Genomic DNA, 17,877 nt, shown 5'->3' with positions numbered 1-17,877 from the left:
CAACGCGAGAGGCCACAACAGTGCGAGGACCGTGTACCGCAAAATAAAAAAACAAAACAAAAACGACAACTTCAGTGAGAATTCAATAGAAATTAAAAACAGAAACCAGAAACATTACGTGGTTTTCTTTTTTCCCTTTGTGTATCTTTTTCTTCAGATCCTTTTCCAGCCCCAGACAAATGTCTACGACCCTCTAGCCAAGGACTGCGTGGCTCACGGCTGCTGCGTGACGCTCTTCCTCTTCCCCAGTCAGTACGTGGACGTGGCCTCCTTGGGTCTCGTGCCTCTGCTCACGGGAGGAACCCTTTACAAGTACAACAATTTCCAGGTAAAGGCCAGCAATTTGTTTGCCTCGGTTTTCCACTGCTGGTTTACTTTTGGTGCTTAGATCTGTGAGAAAGCTGTGCCCCCTTGTGGGCAGCCGACAAATGTAAATTCTAGGTCCGATGGAAAAGGATGGACAGATGGTTAGGAATTGCTTGCCTGCTCCCTAGGGTATGGCCACAGCTTGACTCATTCAGCCTCAGAGTTGAATGTCAATGTTAAGCTTCCATGTTGGGGGGAAATATATTTAATATAAAATCTTGGTATTTTATATTAAATATATTTAAGGTGTTGTTTTTAAAAGTGACTATGTATTTGTTTTAAAGTGTTATGATATGGGGCGGGTCAGTTCATGATACTCCCCCCGCCCCCTCCAGGCCTGAACTGAGAGACAGAGTCAAGAGACGATCAGAACGCCAGCCCTGGAACGGACCTAGGTCTGTGGGCAAGTGGGCTTGCTAGCGCTTTCCCCAGTGAGACAAACTTTACACGAGGCCGCACAGACAAAAGCGTCTTCTGCGGACTCCTGCCTCCTGCTACTGTACTGAGGGCCAGGAAGCGTGTGCTTCCTGCAGGCAGGCTGCTTCCCCAAAAGGAAGATGTGGAAGAGGCCAAGCTACACCTGCCCAGTTCCTTTTCCCAAGCTTAGAAATTGGATAAGTCACCTGTCCTCCCCTGAGGAGAAGAGGTTGGGGGGCGCCTCTAAGTTATGTACCTCCAGAGGGAAACGTGGAGGGGGAACGAGTGTTCCCCCAACATAAATGACAGTGTTCATCATCTAGTTGTATTTTGATGAAAGCAGTTATTTTTCATTGCCTAGCTACATACATATTTATATTAGGAACTAGATGAGGGATTTGATAAGACCAAAGATTATAAATGAAATGACACTGAAAAAGCTTTCAGAACCCTTTCTGAGATTTCTGGATAAAGTAGGTTTTAATCAAGATTTGTTTAAAAAAGAATTGTTATTTTAAGTATTTTGCTGCCACCTGGTGGGCATGATCATACTTTATTTTTTTAGGTGCACTTGGACAGCCAACAATTTTTGAATGACCTCAGAAATGATATTGAGAAGAAAATAGGATTTGATGCTATTATGAGGGTTCGTACCAGCACAGGTACTTCTCGTTTTTATTATTTTTCAGGTCTCTGTTGTATAATTGTTTCCTCTTCAAGCTCATTGACAGGCCAACAAAGTAAATAACAGTAAAATAAGGAGAAGCAAAATTTCCCTTTTCCCTCATCCTTAGGTTTCAGAGCCACTGACTTCTTTGGTGGCATCTATATGAACAACACCACCGATGTAGAGATGGCAGCCATTGACTGTGACAAGGCAGTGACTGTGGAGTTCAAGCATGATGACAAACTCAGTGAAGACAGTGGAGCCTTAATCCAGGTGATCTAAAATGTCTTCCCATCTTTTGCTTTGTAGTTTGTTACTGACAGTGATCAGTGGGGGAGACTCCAGGGCCATCAACTGTGTTAGTCTCTCCATAAAGAAATTCAACTCCATTTCTCCAAAGGCAGAAGTCACTAGATTAGAGCACTCTGTGGTATATTCTCCGTACTGATTCACATATGCTATTTATGTGAAGTAACCATTATGTATGTCTTTGCATGAGAGCCCCGCAGACTTGAGGTCAGAATGACAGGCATCAGTACCCACTCACTCACTGGTTTGCTGCATTCCTGACTGCCGTGTGCGGGACACCATTGCTGAGACGTGTTGTAACAGAAGCAAGTAACGATAGGATTTGGCTTTGTAGCAAATAAGATTAACTAGAAGCCATGGAGACTTTGAATTAAAACAGGAGAGATTCTAATGGTCATAGTTTTCAGACACGAGCGTCACCCTCAAAGAAAGGAGAGAGTCTGGCATCAAGTTGAGGAAAAACTGTTTATTTTAAAATCACACCTATTTGGGGAAATGGTGACTTGTTTGCATTTTTGCAATGTATGCATATATTATTAGTATAAAACCTAAGTACCTCACCAAAGCTAGTTGTCCATTTTTAATCGAAGTGAGCCTTGAGGAGGACTATGAGAACATGAAGGTATTATTTCTGGACCTGGATCCCTGGTAATAAAATCTGAGCTAGGAAATGTAGACTAGTTGTGGAAATGCACAGTTATTTGCACGTGAATAGCCCCATTAAGTTTAAACCAGTGAAATGCTACATGAGAACCCAGTGTATGACTGGTCATTATTCCTCCCTTATGTGTTGTTGTTCAGTCTTTAGCAATAATAGAAAAAACCCTGTAGGAAAGTTCAGAGGTCTTTTGGCTGTACACACTGTTCTGTAAATGTAAATGTCAGGCTAGCTTGGGTGAAATATGTTAACCAGAAAAACATGTGCCCTCCATGTTGCCTCTGCAGTGTGCCGTGCTTTACACGACTGTCAGCGGGCAGAGAAGACTTCGGATTCACAATCTGGGCTTGAACTGCAGCTCCCAGCTGGCTGATCTCTATAAGAGCTGCGAGACTGATGCCCTTATCAACTTCTTTGCCAAGTCAGGTAACACTTTGCTAATTCTGGGGTGCAGTGTACCTTGCCTGGTAGTGCAGGCAGGCCTCGTTGGTTAATCGAGTTAGTAGCTGACAGGTCCTGCAGTTGTGCAGCCTTTCGGTGGGTAAATTCAGAATTTGTAAAAGCAAAGGGTGACGGAGAATAATCAGCATTTCTAACTCTAGACTAATAAGGAGAGCAGTGAGTCAGGCCCGTGCTATCCAGTTTTGTTTAAAGTTTCTTTCCCAGGGGGACTGAGTTGAAATTGAGGAAGGTGATAACTTAGACTCATTATGGTATGAGTGTGTGCCCTCTAGGACACGAGGATAATAGAAGATGGTCCCTCATGTGAGACTGAATTTGCTTATCCATACCAAGATAATTCGGAAGTGGTAGGGGCCTGAGGTGGAGTTTTCTGGCTTCTTCTCCCCTCCCTGCTCCAAACCCCAATTGAAAGGCTACACTAAGGTTTAGAAGAGCGAGCAGTCCAGCCCATAAGAATTCAGAACATCAGAAGGTAGTAAACTGGTCTTTCTTTTCTGTGTGTGTGCAGAGTTCTCTTTCTAATATTCTGAGGAAAATTCTGGACCAATTACCTGCCTATTGTTGTAGGTAGGCTATTCTTCATTTGCTAAATTATAATTAGTCAAGAGGAGAGCATTAACACATGGCGTGAACATTTTTAAATGCTGTTATCCCTTGCTGAGTGGTGTGAAGAGCAATTTTTTTATTATTACTTGAAGGGATCTATTTCTGAGCTAAACCTTTGATGCCCTTTTCATTGTTTTGTGCAAGTAGCTTTTAAAGCAGTTCTACACCAGCCCTTGAAGGTCATCAGGGAAATTCTGGTTAATCAGACCGCCCACATGTTGGCCTGTTACCGGAAGAATTGTGCTAGTCCGTCTGCAGCCAGCCAGGTAAGTTACCTGCTGTCCTCAGGTGCTGAAGTGTTACAAACACCTACTTGTTCATTCAGCGTTCTGCTAGTAAAGGCTTATGATGTTCCAGGCACTTAGATGCTGTATAGTAAACCATACAGCCAAGATTGACAATGCCATTTTGGGGGGACTGTGGTTTATTTATAGCAACATTAAAATGCTTAGTGGCTTCACAAGATGCATGAACCCAAAAATGTGCTGAGGGTCACTACATTATTTAAAACAAAAGCATGTTACATGTGAGAAATGTCAATATAAATGGGGTTATCTTTTGCATGGATGAAGATGGATATAGAGTTATGAAATGTGGGTGCTTAAATACTTTTTGGACATTTATTAACAATCAAAGTTGACATGAACTAATGGCAGTAATGATTCATTTTTATATATATATATATATATATATATATATATATATATATATTTTTTTTTTTTTTTTGCTGTATGCGGGCCTCTCACTGTTGTGGCCTCTCCCATTGCGGAGCACAGGCTCCAACGCGCAGGCTCAGCGGCCATGGCTCATGGGCCCAGCCGCTCCGCGGCATGTGGGATCTTCCCAGACCGGGGCACGAACCCGTGTGCCCTGCGTCGGCAGGCGGACTCTCAACCACTGCGCCACCAGGGAAGCCCCTCTTTTATAAACAAATAAAATTTATAAATTTTGGAGTTCTTTATATTTAAAAGTTAATAATAGGTATGAAGAGTTTTGAAAAAATTGTCTCTCTCATCTAGTAATTTGAAATTTTAGATCCTTTAAATAAACCTGACTCTTGTGAAAACAAAACACAAAAAAAAGCAAAAAGAAAAGGTAGAACCTCTTGTCCACATTTATTTTTGCATCTGTTTTCTTTTTCATATTCTTCCCCATCAAAGCTAGATGCCATTTTTCATAGTTATGTATTGAATATCTGAGCATAGAATTTGGATTAAAGAGAAGGCAATAAGCAACAGATGGGAAAACTTTCTGGTTAATTCCTTGTGGACAGTGACATCTGAAACCCCACCCAAAGCAACCCTTCAGCAGCAGCGATAGTGCAGATACATCTGGGGGCCAAATTCATAATCTGGGTAAAGAAGGAAATTAAAACAAACGTAGTTATTAGCTTGGACTTCTCACAAAAATTCCTTTCTGTGCTGTCCGGAGAGATTAGAGTAGCCATCCATTCTTTCATCTCCTGTTGATAATCACAAAAGCAACTCTTAAATCTGTGTAAGTCAGTTCTCTTTATTATTCAGAGGACTTGCCACTCCAGTAAATTCCAGTATCAGTCCTGTTTCAGAGCACACGTGTTTACTTTATACAAAGCCCCCCAGGTGCACCTGGATATAGTCCAACCAAGACCACTTTACTCCCCAGTTTTACTACTTGTTTTGGAGGTCTGGAAACATGGAGTGTTTCCATACGCTGTCTCTGGAGTGTCTCATACTTCGGAAGGATTGTTGAAGAAGAACAGGTACAGTTAGTGTCCTCTCAGGAAGTTTATTTGCTCATGTTAAAACAACTGGATTCAGAGACCTTAAGTCAACGATCTGTTGCCTATTAAGGGAAGAAATGAAACTGGTCGGTTGCTGCTGGTTTAAAGTTAAAAGATTTGACTCTAATACTAGATCATCTGTTTGCAGTTGAATTGTTTCTGGAGTAACAACATTATGACGACAGTTTTTTTTCTGAAAAAATTGATAAAGATGATTCCTGTTCTTCTGGAGATTTTTCTTTCTCCATTAGCACATTTCAAGTGCACCTTTAACCTAGGATTATCCATCATGGAGTGGGGAAAATGTAGAGATTATAAAACTGTTAATAAAGATAATATATTAAAATATACCATTATTTAAAAACAGAATGGCTGGACTTAAGGTTCTCCTCAGAGAATGTAACTTCAAATTTGGTCGTTTTCCATAGTTCACGTGCAAGAAATAATTTCCATGGAGAAATTCGTAAAGGAATTCCACTGTTTTACTATAGAGCCCAGTTTCCTTGATCAAAGCAAGACTGTTAAGGACCTATATACTTGGATTATAGGATACTGGACCTCAGGAGATATGCTTTTACTGAATTGCCAGGGCCAGGACTAGGTTGATGCAGAAGAGGTGCTTAAGGTGTAAAATTTAAGGAGACATCCACCTTGGGGGGGTGGGGGTCACAGGATAGATGCTGGGTTAAGACATAGAATTAAAAACAACATTAAAACAAATTTTTAAGTTTACATAAGCAATGTAGATTCTTTTTCATTAATTCTAACAACTTACTGTTCTGAACTTAAATATATTACATCATATGAGAGTACACTGACTTTAAAAGGCAAGTCACATGACCTTAACTGCAAAGTAATAGTTTTTTTCATTACCACATCTGTTACTTCAAAACCCAAAGCGGAGAATTCTCCAAATTCAATTAAACTGTGGATTCATGAATTTCCACTCCTTCCTCACTCACACTTTTTCTCCCTGAGAATAATTTCATTATTTACGGAGAGGATCAAGGAGGTGGGGAAAGGTTTTAATTGCCGATCTGTTGCCACATTTTCTTCCCCACCTCAAAAACACTAAGACTGTCTCTCTGTTTTCTTTCACTCTAACTCCATTTTTCTTCTTTATAATAAAATTTCCTTCTTACCTCCTCTGTTCTCTTCCCCCTGCCCTCTATAATCCAGTCTCCTCTAATCAGATTTTTTAGTCCTGATAGTGTCATCATGGGCCTCTTTGTGGTTTTCAGGACGACAAATTTCTAAACTGTCTTAATGTGACCTGATTAATGAGCAGCAACCAGTGAACTGCAAGACGATATTAAAAAACTGTACATATATGCTTCTCTATGGGAATCTAAGAACATTCTTAATCCATAACATCTAAGATGCCTAACTGGTAATTAGCCCTGAAATAGTATTGGAGCCACATGGCTCTGGAATATGACCATGATCTGTGTCCTATACCTTTGGATAATAATTTTTTTTCTTTTTTTTTTTTTTAATCCTAATTTTCCTTGGCTGAAAACATATTCCAGTACCATACGTTGTCAAATAAAAATACTTTACGCTAAATAAGTGAAAGAAGTCAGACAAAGAAAGACAAATACCATATGATCTCATTTGTATGTAGAATCTAAAAAACAAACAGAAACCAAGCTCACAGATACTGAAATCAGAATGGTGATTGCCAGAGGCCTGGGGGATGGGGGGTGTAGGGTGGGCAAAATGGGTGAAGGGGCTCAAAAGGTACAGACTTCCAGTTATAACATAAATAAGTCCTGGGGAAGTAATGACAGCATGGGGACTGTAGATAATAACACTGAACTGCATATTTGATAGTTGCTAAGAGAGCAGGTGTTAACAGTTCCCATTACAAGAAAAGATTCTGTAATTTTGTACAGTGATATTAACTTGATTTATTGTGGTCACCATTTCACAGTATATACAAACATGAATTATCACGATATATACCTGAAACTAATATAATGTTGAACAGTGATTATTCCTCAACCTAAAAAAAAAAAAAAATTTATGCTAGAGAGCAAATTACAAGAAGAGCTTTTCCTCATATGAGGAAACATAAATTTATCTAACTGTCTTTGGTTCTTTGAAAGGAGATAAAAGTTGAGAGGGAAATCTAACTACAAAGTAGGATTGTTCTGAAATATGTTTTCCTGAACCAGTGAAATAAGTTCTGTTTACACATTCCTTACTTAATAGGTCATGAGAAGAGACCTGTGATAAAGAGATTTAAGTTGAGGAATAAATCCTTACAGAGCCCTGAGGGAAATTTCCTTTTTGGTGTGGATTCTGAAAAGTATATATTCTTTTTCATCATTAAGATAGAAAGCTAAAAAGAAATCATGAATTTATAGACCAGATATTTCTATTTGCAGATTATCATTATCTTCTATATATACTTTTTTTTTTTTTTGGATATTTCGTTGTCCATTGACCTGTTAAATGGAAGGAAGTGACACTCAGATCATTCGATCTTGATTCTTAGCCATATTTATAAAATTGAGTTGGGAAGAAGGTTAAACACACAGGCAAATTACTTGTAGTTTTACAAATTATTTGTAGTTTTTTTATCCATCAAGTTGTGTTTCTAGAACTGTTTAATTGTGTTACTATTTGGAGCGTCACTTTATGGTATGCACTTTGAGGCGGTTAGAATGAAGTCAGAATGAGGTCACATGAGCCAAAGAGAGGATGGAGAGGAAGGTACAGGTGGATTATAAATGTAGAATAGAAAGAATTCATGTACTAATTGAAGGTAAAGAAAAAGTGAAATTAGGGTTCATCTGGTAGTTCTAGTATCTAAAATAGGAACCATAACAGGAAGAACATGTTTGTACGTTTGTGGAATTGTAGGAGTTTGAGTTTCCGTTAGCATACAGTAGTTACACAGCTAATAAATTCATGAAGCACTTCCTGTTTTGTTTTCTGCATATGGTATTGCAATTTCCTTATTATGGTTCATCTTCTATATGTGTATCATCCCCAGTAGACATTAGACATCTTGCATGTGGACTATGCCTCATTCCTCTGTAGATCCTTGATACTTTGATAGAACCTGTGACGTGGTGGCACTCATTCCGTGTCTGATGAGTCTATGACTAACAGATGCATGAAGAGCACAGAGGAAGAGATATCTCGTGGACAGGTGGAAATGCTGTTCTTGAACTCAAGAGGTAGAAGCTGGTAATACAGATTAGGAAATAACTTTTATTTCATTTTATTTAATAAACATGTATATGATACTATCTGTTCGACACTATTGTAAGTGCTTCACAAATTAGAAATAATTTAATCCTCGTAACAACCCCGTGATCATGAAGTAGAGGGGCTATTATTCCTTTTTTAGAAGAGAAAACCGGGGGAAAGAGAGGGTAAGGAATTTGCTCAGTGTCACACAGCAGGTGAGAGGCAGCGCTGGGACGGCACTGCCGGCCGTGAGCTGTGCTGGTAAGCACTACACCAGGCTGCTAGAGCACTAGAGAAAATAAAACCACCTGCCGCGCTCTCAGTACCTACTCTGTGCCAGTTTCTGTGCTCTAGGTGCTTTACGTGGGTTACCATTTAATCCTCTCCACAATCTCAACAGCAAACCTTTCTGTTTTACAGGTAAAGTGCTGCAGGTGTTGATTTTCGGTAAAGACCAAGCATCTGAAACTAATGTCTCTCTCTTCCAGCTTATCTTACCAGATCCCATGAAAGTACTGCCAGTGTACATGAACTGTTTGTTAAAAAACTGTGTGCTGCTCAGCAGACCGGAGATCTCAACGGATGAGCGGGCCTACCAGAGGCAGCTGGTCATGACCATGGGTGTGGCCGACTCTCAGCTCTTCTTCTACCCACAGCTTCGGCCAATAGTAAGCACACTGCGCTGGCTCATTTCCTAGAGGAGTCTGGAAGGGAATCATATTTTGCCATTTCCCGTATGTTGTGTCTGAAATATTTCGTTCTTAACAAGAAACTTACGAGTCACGTATGGCTTCACAACGCGTAGTGTGGGCCTGAGAGCCGGGGCTCTGGGCAAGCTGCGCGTGCGCTTCAACCTGCGCTCGGGGCCCGTGTGGGTGGTGGGCGGACCTGAGGAGTTCTTCACGGAATCCTTCAGATGACTGCTTTTCCTTCCTCATTCCCAAACTGGTAATCTTCAGTGGAATAGGCAGGTTGAAAAGTGAGTCGACAAGTTGTTGAAGAAATCCAGCCTTACGGCATGAAAGGCAACCGATACGTGTGTATACGGATTTCACGTGCACACACGTTATCTGTTTTTTGACAGATTATGAATGTCTAAGTCACCACATTTAATCAGAATGGCTATGATTAGTCTGGAGCAAATGCTATCAGGGGTTTACAAATCAGCATGTATTTGAGGCTACCTACACTGTACACGGAAGGAACTGTCCTTGTCCTCAGAGTTTTTACTTGGCAATGTATTCTACTTATTTAAAGGTAATCCTTGATGTCGTGAATGCCCTTGTACTCCCTGACTAGACTCCTTCCCCTGAGACCTAACAAGTTATAATTGAGGGATAAAAGGGGGGAAGGCTGATGGCTTATTTCTAACTCCTGTATCCAACTCATACCCAGGCTCTCAGTGCAATTAGAGTTAAATTAAGTTGGAAATAAAAAGCTATTGATTCTTTCAATCAATATGAATGTTAGATGTAAATTGTTAACAATTGATTTTCATATAAAATTGGATTATCAACTATGTGCCAGAGAAACTAGAACTCTTAGGGACATGAACATCACCACTCCACTAAAATCACCTTGCCAGTGGGCAGTCCTTCTCTTTTCTGACTTGTCCACAGCATCTGACACAGTTTTCTCCCTCTGGAAACACCCTCTTTACTTGGTTTGTCCCAGTTTCTCTCCTGCTTCCTTTGCTGGTTTACCCTGTTTTCCCTGTTCAAGTACCCCGGAGCTCAGTCCAGGGAAGCTTCTCCTGTCTATCTACACTTAATCCCTTGGGGGTCTTGCCTATGCTCTCAGCAACATTTCTATACTGATGATTCCCAAGTTCCTATCTCCAGCAGTACCGCTGCCCTGAACTGTGGACGTGTCTGTGCCTGTAGCCTCCCGAGCATCTCTCCGTGAGCGTGTTAACGGGCATCTTTAACTGAGTCCTGACTGGGCCTCCCACGCCTGCTTCTCCTACAGTCTTCCCCATCTCCACTTATCACCCCTCCCTCCTTCCAGTTCTTCAGGACCAGCATCCTGCAGTCACCCATGGCTGCTTTCTTCCTCATCCACCCCATCTCATCCATCAGCAAACATGTCAGCTCTCCTTTCCAAGATTATCCAGAGGCTGACCACTTTTCACCCCTGTATGTCACCACCCAGACTCAAGCATAATCACCTCTCCTGTGGACCGCAGCAATCCCTCCTAACAAGCCTCCTTGCTTGCCCCTCCAGTCTGTTTTTGGCACAGAAGTTAGAGTGATCCTGTTAAAATAATTGTCAGTTCACGTCCCTCCGCTACTCAGAACACTCCAGGATTTCGCATTTCAGTAAAAGCCAAAGTTCTTAACTGCCCTGGCCCAGTGCTGCCTGTGCTACTCTGCCCTCCCTTCTGTCTGACTCATCTTATTACTCTCCCCTTTCTCACTCCACTCCAGCCACACTGGCCTCCTTGCTGATCCTTGAACATCCCAGATAAGCTCTTGCCTCAGGACCTCTGCACCAGCTGTTCCCTCCATCTGAATGCTCTTCCCCAGATATCCCCATGGCCCTCCACTCATGCCCTCAGGTCTTTACTCAAAAGTTGTCTTTTCAACAAGCCTTCCTGGGCTCCCCTATTTAAAACTGTAACACTACTACCACTGCCACCATGGACGTGCCCTATCCCACTTTCCTGCTCCTTTTCTTCATAACTCTTAACACCACCTAAATTTCTATATATTTAACTTAGATTATTTGTTGTCTCTTCTTCCCTCCAGAAAATGGTTAGCTGTACAAGGCAGGGATTATTGTCTAATGACTAGTAGGATAGTAGTAGATAGGACTAGTAGAGAGTAGGAACTCATTAAATATGTACTGGAAGGAAGGGAAGAAAGGAGGAAGGGAGGGAGGGGAAAAGAGAGGAAGGAAGGAAGGGAAGAAAGAGGGAGTTTCTAACTCTCTTGCCTTTGCCTGCATAGCACACATTAGATGTCAAGAGTACAACATTACCTGCTGCTATTCGTTGCTCTGAGAGCCGTCTTTCAGAAGAAGGAATATTCCTATTGGCTAATGGTCTGAACATGTTCTTATGGTTGGGAGTAAGTAGCCCACCAGAACTCATCCAAGGAATATTTAACGTGCCATCTTTTGCACATGTCAACACAGATATAGTAAGTATATTTTTTCTTTGTTTTGTAGTAATATACAAATCCTTAAATGTTGCTTTCTTTTTAGAGGCAGTTGGCACTTTGAGACATACATATGAAGTATACTTATTTTATGTGTTTTTTTTAAATTAAAAGATCTTAATAGTCTTAATGTCAAAGAATACACAGAGGGAGTGGAATGGGAATATAAGTAATGAATTTCCTGCTTTTTTTTTTTTAACAACTCCTATGAAAAATATTGGCCATGATCTTTTCCTGAGACCTGTGACTTTGTGGTAAAATGTTCTAATTCACTTTTTCAATGGCTAACTTAACTCAAAGATGATCTATTAGCTCTTGGTGTCTTCTTGCTTAGAAGTAAGCATTAGCATCTTACTGCCTTAATGGAGGAAATCTAAGTCCAGATCTTTCACACCCCCCAGGGGCCACATGCAGCTGGGTAGTTACCTTTTGTTCACCATGAACCAGATTTCAGGGAAATCTAAGAGGCCACGTTCCCTTTGAGAAATCACATTTGGTGGTTTATTTTAATGTTGGAACAGTGGTATTTGGATAGCATTTTCCAAATGGGGTAATGCCTCAGGGTCCTGCAACTGATCCACTGAAGGAATAAAGTGTGTCCTTTTCTCACACAACATAGCCTTGAAATGTCCATCTTGCAAAGGGATTAAAGACATCCTTTGTAAAAAAAAACAACACCCTTTGTGTCATTTCAGTGATATACATGTGTCAAGTTCCAGGGAAGGATTTTTATTTTCAAAAGAGAGTTCATTGGTGGAAATGCATGCTGATACGTATGAATAATTTTTAGTACATTTTTTCATATTTTTGGTTTTTAGGTAAATGAACTAAGCCAAGCGTTCAGTATATGGTTTAGAAAGATGTTTTTTAACATTCTAGTAATCTCATTCTGCTTCTATCTAAATGTCAGAAATTGTACTGAAACTTAAACTTGAATTTCTTAAATTTAGACATTATTGCCTGAGCTGGGAAACCCATACTCACAAACACTCAGAATGATAATGGGTATTATCCAACAAAAGCGGCCATATTCAATGAAGGTAAGAATGAGATTTTATTTTTTTCCTTTTTCAAGTCTTTTTAAAAAAATTTCCTTATAAACTTCTAAAATGCATGTCCTATATTTTTATAACATGATTTTTTGATAGAAAACTCACATTAACCTCCAAGTATATCTACCTACTTGTCAATCACAAACATATAAAGATAAACAGCTATCACCATGGGTTAACCATGGGTCATCTTACGAAGTATTAACTTAGAAACAACTGATAATATTAACAGGCTTTGAAATGATTTTTCTGTCAGTGCTTAAAATTACTCAGAACATTTGTTCTATTTGGACTTTACAATTTTTGATTTATTATCTCTGAAAAATTTTGCTATTCTAGTCCTTCTAAGGACTCAAAATTGAGTTTGAGGAAGAGTTTAAAATGTCTGTATCTCAGGAAAATTATGCCTTGTCGCTAAATCCCATGTACTCGCCTCTGTCTTCCTTCTCAAGCTCAATATTAGAATCTCCTGGAGTTTGGAATGTACAGGTGACAGTGGTCTATTACTGTACTACTTCCTGCAGAGGTATAGGACACTCACCTGAAGGCAGGCCTCTACAGGAACCAGGGTATTATGGGGCTGTTTTTCCCCTGAAACATAAATGTGATATCAGTTTATGTCAACATTCTTTACCATTGATACTCACGCATGCAAACATCAACTTTGGGTAGAACTTAGGAAATTTGAACTAATATAGAGCTTTATAATCTCTATAATCTCTGGAAAGGACAACCTTTCCAGAACTGTTTTTACATCACTACTTGGGTTCAGTTTTAGGACAGGACCTAGAGATGGCAGAGAAGGTTCAAAATAAACATGTTCTTCACTCTCTGGACACCCTGGAGACATGTAATGAAATCTTAGGGTCTTATGAAACACAAATTGAAGACCGCTGGTACTCAGAATGCACAGCAAGGATGATCCACCTTTGTCCCAGCAGCAGCAACTGCATCTCCACAGCTGACCCCATTTGCAGAGAAGAGGCCAGACTAAACATGGGGATCATCCTTGTGCTCAGTAGCCCCTCCTTCCAGGGGGAAAAAAAACCCTTTCCTCTCCTCTGCTTTCTCCCACCTGCTCCAGTAACCCCTTATCAAGGTCATGTCAGCTTTGGTTATTAAAATATCTGGGGTAAGCTCCAAATATGATATGTAAATAAAATATTATATAAATAAAATATTTGTTTTATTTATATAAAATTTTTACTTATATAATTTATATAATTTTTTATTTATATAGATTTATATTAAATTTATATTATATAAATAAAATATAAATTTTATTTATATAAATTTATATTAAATTTATATTATATAAATAAAATGTTTTATTTATTATATAAATAAAATAAGCAATTGTGTAATAAAATAATTTTAGCTTGAATACTTAATCAGATTTTTTTATGTACCAGTGGCAAACTTATCTGTTGTTTGTAAAATCCTTGACATTTTCAGGGTATCATCTGAAAATCCCCTTGAGGAGAAGACCACTAGCGTGTCAAGACAGCATATCCCCCACTGCTATAAATGCAATTCCCTGAGACCTTCCACCAACAAGTGCTGGGTGGTCCAACTTTGTAGAGACTCAAATGGTAGAGCAGGATATTAATTACTTTACCTTATAGTTGAGTTTCCCCCAAGGCCGAAATTCATTCCCCATTCTATTTCCCACTTCACATGATGGCCAGATGCATTCATCAGAGAAGGTTTTACAGTGAGTACCACATGAAAACCAAAATGTTGAGGTTTTGGACCCACAATGAGGCTGGACCCACATTGCTGTTGCCGGTAATGGACAATGGCAGAGGTCTTAGTGTTACCTGGGGAAAGGTGGAGAAAACACAAGAAAAGAGAAAATTGCCTTGGTTTCAGGCTCACCAGGATGCACATCTTAAACTCCTTTGGAGATGTTTCCATGAAGGGGTTCGTTTCTTTCCCCATGTCAGAGTGGAATATGACTATCCACACAGCTGTTCCAGTGTCAGCTCCCAGGGCTTGGCACTGACAGGCCAAGACATCACACGTGTCCATATCCACATGGAATCAGCTGGCTTGTAATGGTAGCAGCAGTTGTTATAATATTATTATTAGTTCAGGGTTGGTTCAGAGTTTATCAGCCTAAGGCCCTGGCCAAAATAACATAACGGAAAAAAAGCAAGCCATGTTGACAACATTATTTTACTTGATTAAAAAAAAAAAAAAACCTATAAAAAGCAGCAGTAGGGAGGGCTGGGCCCTCCCAGCCAATATGTAACAAACCTTCCTTGCTGCAGCTGGCGTGAAGCTAGTAGCTACAGGCCCTTTGGGTGATTCTGCACGTGAAAGGAAATAAGATGATGTCCTGGCTCTTCTGAATTATACAGGAGGCAGGTGGAGACAGTGATTTGCATGTGTGGCTCCATTAACCACGCTCATGGCTCAACAGATATCAAATTCGTTCTGATCATCTGCTCTGAATTCCTGAAACAGCAGTGAGTAAGGAGGCAGTCAGTAAGTAGAAGGGCTCAGAGTATTCATGACGGACCACCCTCTTCTGGGTTTCTTCTCCACGTGCCTCTTCCTCTAGAGCAGCACCATCCAATAATGTAAGGTGCACGTGCAATTCTATACTTGGTAGTAGCCACAATTCAAATGTAAAAAATCCATTTTGATAATGGATTTTATTAACCGAGTATATCCAAAATATTATCATTTCCACATGTAAGCAGTGTAAAAATTGTTTTGAATATTTTTGAAGAATGTATTAATTTTAGTGGTTGAAGAACTTTACATTTTCTCTTTCATCCACTTCCTTTGCACCTACACTGCCTAATTCAGATCCTGATCATCTCCCACCTAGATGCTTCCGACTGCTTCCTGTCTGGTTTCCCTCATCTCCCCAGTGCATTCTAGGCACCATAACCAGTTGTTCTTAAACACCTTCACTGGATCACATTCCCTACAAAAACCCAAAGGCATTACCTCCCATTGCCTTTCAGAAGTGTGGGCTAGTTTACATACCAGGCAGGACTGTGTCTTTTGTATGTGGTCCCCACATGGAATGCTAGCTCGGCCCCCACCTCCTTAAGGAAATCCCACCCTGTCCTTTAAGGTTCGGTACAGTCACTACATTGTGAAGCCTTTCCCGTAGCACTCAGCTTATGTTTCATTGTTGCCACTTATAATTAATTGTATGTCTTGGTTTTTGTGGTTTTGGGGTTATTGCCTCTCTCCACTCTGGATAATAGGCACTTTCCTATCATCCTCCAAGGCCTCACAGACAGTGGACATTATGTAATTTTGGTGAAATTGAAGGATACAAAATTTAGCCACATTCAGAAAATGTTTATAACCAGCTAACTTGTTTTTTTTCTTAGCTCACGATAGTAAAGCAGCGAGAACAGCCAGAAATGGTTTTCCGACAGTTCCTGGTAGAAGACAAAGGACTTTATGGAGGATCATCCTATGTGGATTTCCTTTGCTGTGTTCACAAGGAGATCTGTCAGCTGCTTAATTAATTGAAACTTCTCTATTGTTGATACTGCATTTCTAAGGAGATAATCTCCTTCTTGGTGCCTAATTCTCCTGACAATAACAGGCTAGTTTTGATTTCTTACTCATTTTCAGAATAGCTTTCCAAGACGGCATTTAGAACTACAGCTTTGGTGCTCAGGTATAAAGCCAATGAAGGTACAATTGTACCTTAAAGGGAACAGTCTATTTCTGATTGCACAATTTTTAACTGTTAAAACTGATGCAGTTTGCATTTCTTGAAAGGCATAGTTTACAGAACTGTAAACATTCTCAATTTTCTTTCTTTGTGCTAGACATATAAATTATTTTTCAAAATGTATAGATTTGGAGTAAAAAGTTTTGGTTCCTCTCCCATTTGCAGTGAGGAAAAAAACAACTTAATTTTTACATTATGCTTAAATTTTTTTAAAACCATGTAACCCCATTGAACACAGTTTTCAACTTGAAGTTTGCATAGCGGACTTTTAAATAACCTTGGAATCTATTTGGTAGAACAATTTGTGTTCTATATTTTTTTCATAATTATATGTTATGTATGTTAAAACTATTTTCCAGTTGTCGTTTTATCTGTAAAACTGTCTTTATCAATATTCTTAATGGTTCCCTGTACAATTTTGATGGTTTCTACCTGTATATAATGGATCTTAACCAGTTCAATAAATCACTTCATATGCTCTTACTCAGCAGACAGAATTCATTATTTAGGTATTTTGAGATTTTAAAAAGAAATAAGGGTAGTAGTTAAAGCGTCTTGGAAAACGTTGTTTGGATGGATCAATAAAAACGAAATATTTTGGGGGGGAGTTGAGGAGAATTAGGTAAATAAATAAATATAAGCAATTTCAGAGACAGTGTACTTGAGAAAGGCAATTTAAAAGTTCTCCAATATGTGGGGCTTCCCTGGTGGCCCAGTGGTTAAGAACCCATCTGCCAATGCAGGGGACACGGGTTCGAGCCTTGGTCTGGGAAGATCCCACATGCCACGGAGCAACTATGCCTGTGCACCACAACTACTGAGCCTGTACTCTACAGCCCACGTGCCACAACTACTGAGCCCGCGAGCCACAACTACTGAAGCCCGTACGCCTAGAGCCCGTGCTCCGCAACAAGAGAAGCCACCGCAATGAGAAGCCCACGCACTGCACTGAAGAGTAGCCCCCACTCACCACAACTAGAGAAAAACCCACACGCAGCAACGAAGACCCAATGCAGCCAAAAATAAAAATAAATTTATTTTAAAAAAAAAAGAAATGTAGGTTTGTCAACATGAACGTGCAGTGGGATGAGAGCATATATGATCCCAAGCTACTTTTTTACAAGGACTGCCTGTCAAGTAAGTATAGCAATGATTCCACTCCACTCTGAGGTGAGTGTTCAGTTCTAGGCACCATACAATGTGTGAAACAGAAGCCCAGACCACATTCCTTAATTCACTTGAAGACAGTCTATCTAATGAATCAGATCAGCCAAGATGGCAGAGTAGAAAGATCCTGAACTCACCACCTCTCACATGCACAACAGAAACAGTATTTGCAGAACAACCATTGATGCAAAAAAACAGAATCTACCAGAAAAGATATACAACTAAAGATAAAAAGGAACCACAGGGAGATGGGTAGGAGGGGCGGAGTCATGATACAAACAAGTCTCATAACTGCAGGTGGGCAACCCACAAATGGGAGAATAATTACAATTGCAGAGTTTCT

At 40.0% G+C, this 17,877-nt stretch overlaps 1 protein-coding gene across 2 annotated transcripts in view; it reads left to right on the top strand.

Annotated features, from left to right (window-relative positions):
- SEC24D (SEC24 homolog D, COPII coat complex component) overlaps nucleotides 1–16,535 on the top strand; it is a 110,952-nt gene extending 94,417 nt beyond the window's left edge. For both annotated transcript variants that reach the window (XM_065877528.1, XM_065877527.1), the window contains exons 14-22: nucleotides 158–328; nucleotides 1,349–1,445; nucleotides 1,578–1,723; nucleotides 2,705–2,843; nucleotides 3,633–3,751; nucleotides 8,937–9,116; nucleotides 11,397–11,588; nucleotides 12,557–12,646; nucleotides 16,015–16,535. In XM_065877528.1, the coding sequence (XP_065733600.1) occupies nucleotides 158–328; nucleotides 1,349–1,445; nucleotides 1,578–1,723; nucleotides 2,705–2,843; nucleotides 3,633–3,751; nucleotides 8,937–9,116; nucleotides 11,397–11,588; nucleotides 12,557–12,646; nucleotides 16,015–16,155 (1,275 nt within the window). In that variant the 3' untranslated portion in view covers nucleotides 16,156–16,535. The remainder of the gene's footprint in view (nucleotides 1–157; nucleotides 329–1,348; nucleotides 1,446–1,577; nucleotides 1,724–2,704; nucleotides 2,844–3,632; nucleotides 3,752–8,936; nucleotides 9,117–11,396; nucleotides 11,589–12,556; nucleotides 12,647–16,014) is intronic.
- Nucleotides 16,536–17,877: the final 1,342 nt, after the last annotated feature.

This window comes from Phocoena phocoena, chromosome 5 (assembly GCF_963924675.1).
Source record: "Phocoena phocoena chromosome 5, mPhoPho1.1, whole genome shotgun sequence".
NCBI lineage: Eukaryota > Metazoa > Chordata > Mammalia > Artiodactyla > Phocoenidae > Phocoena > Phocoena phocoena.
The sequence above is the reverse complement of the archived record's forward strand: the minus strand, read 5'-3'. Positions and strand labels throughout refer to the sequence as shown.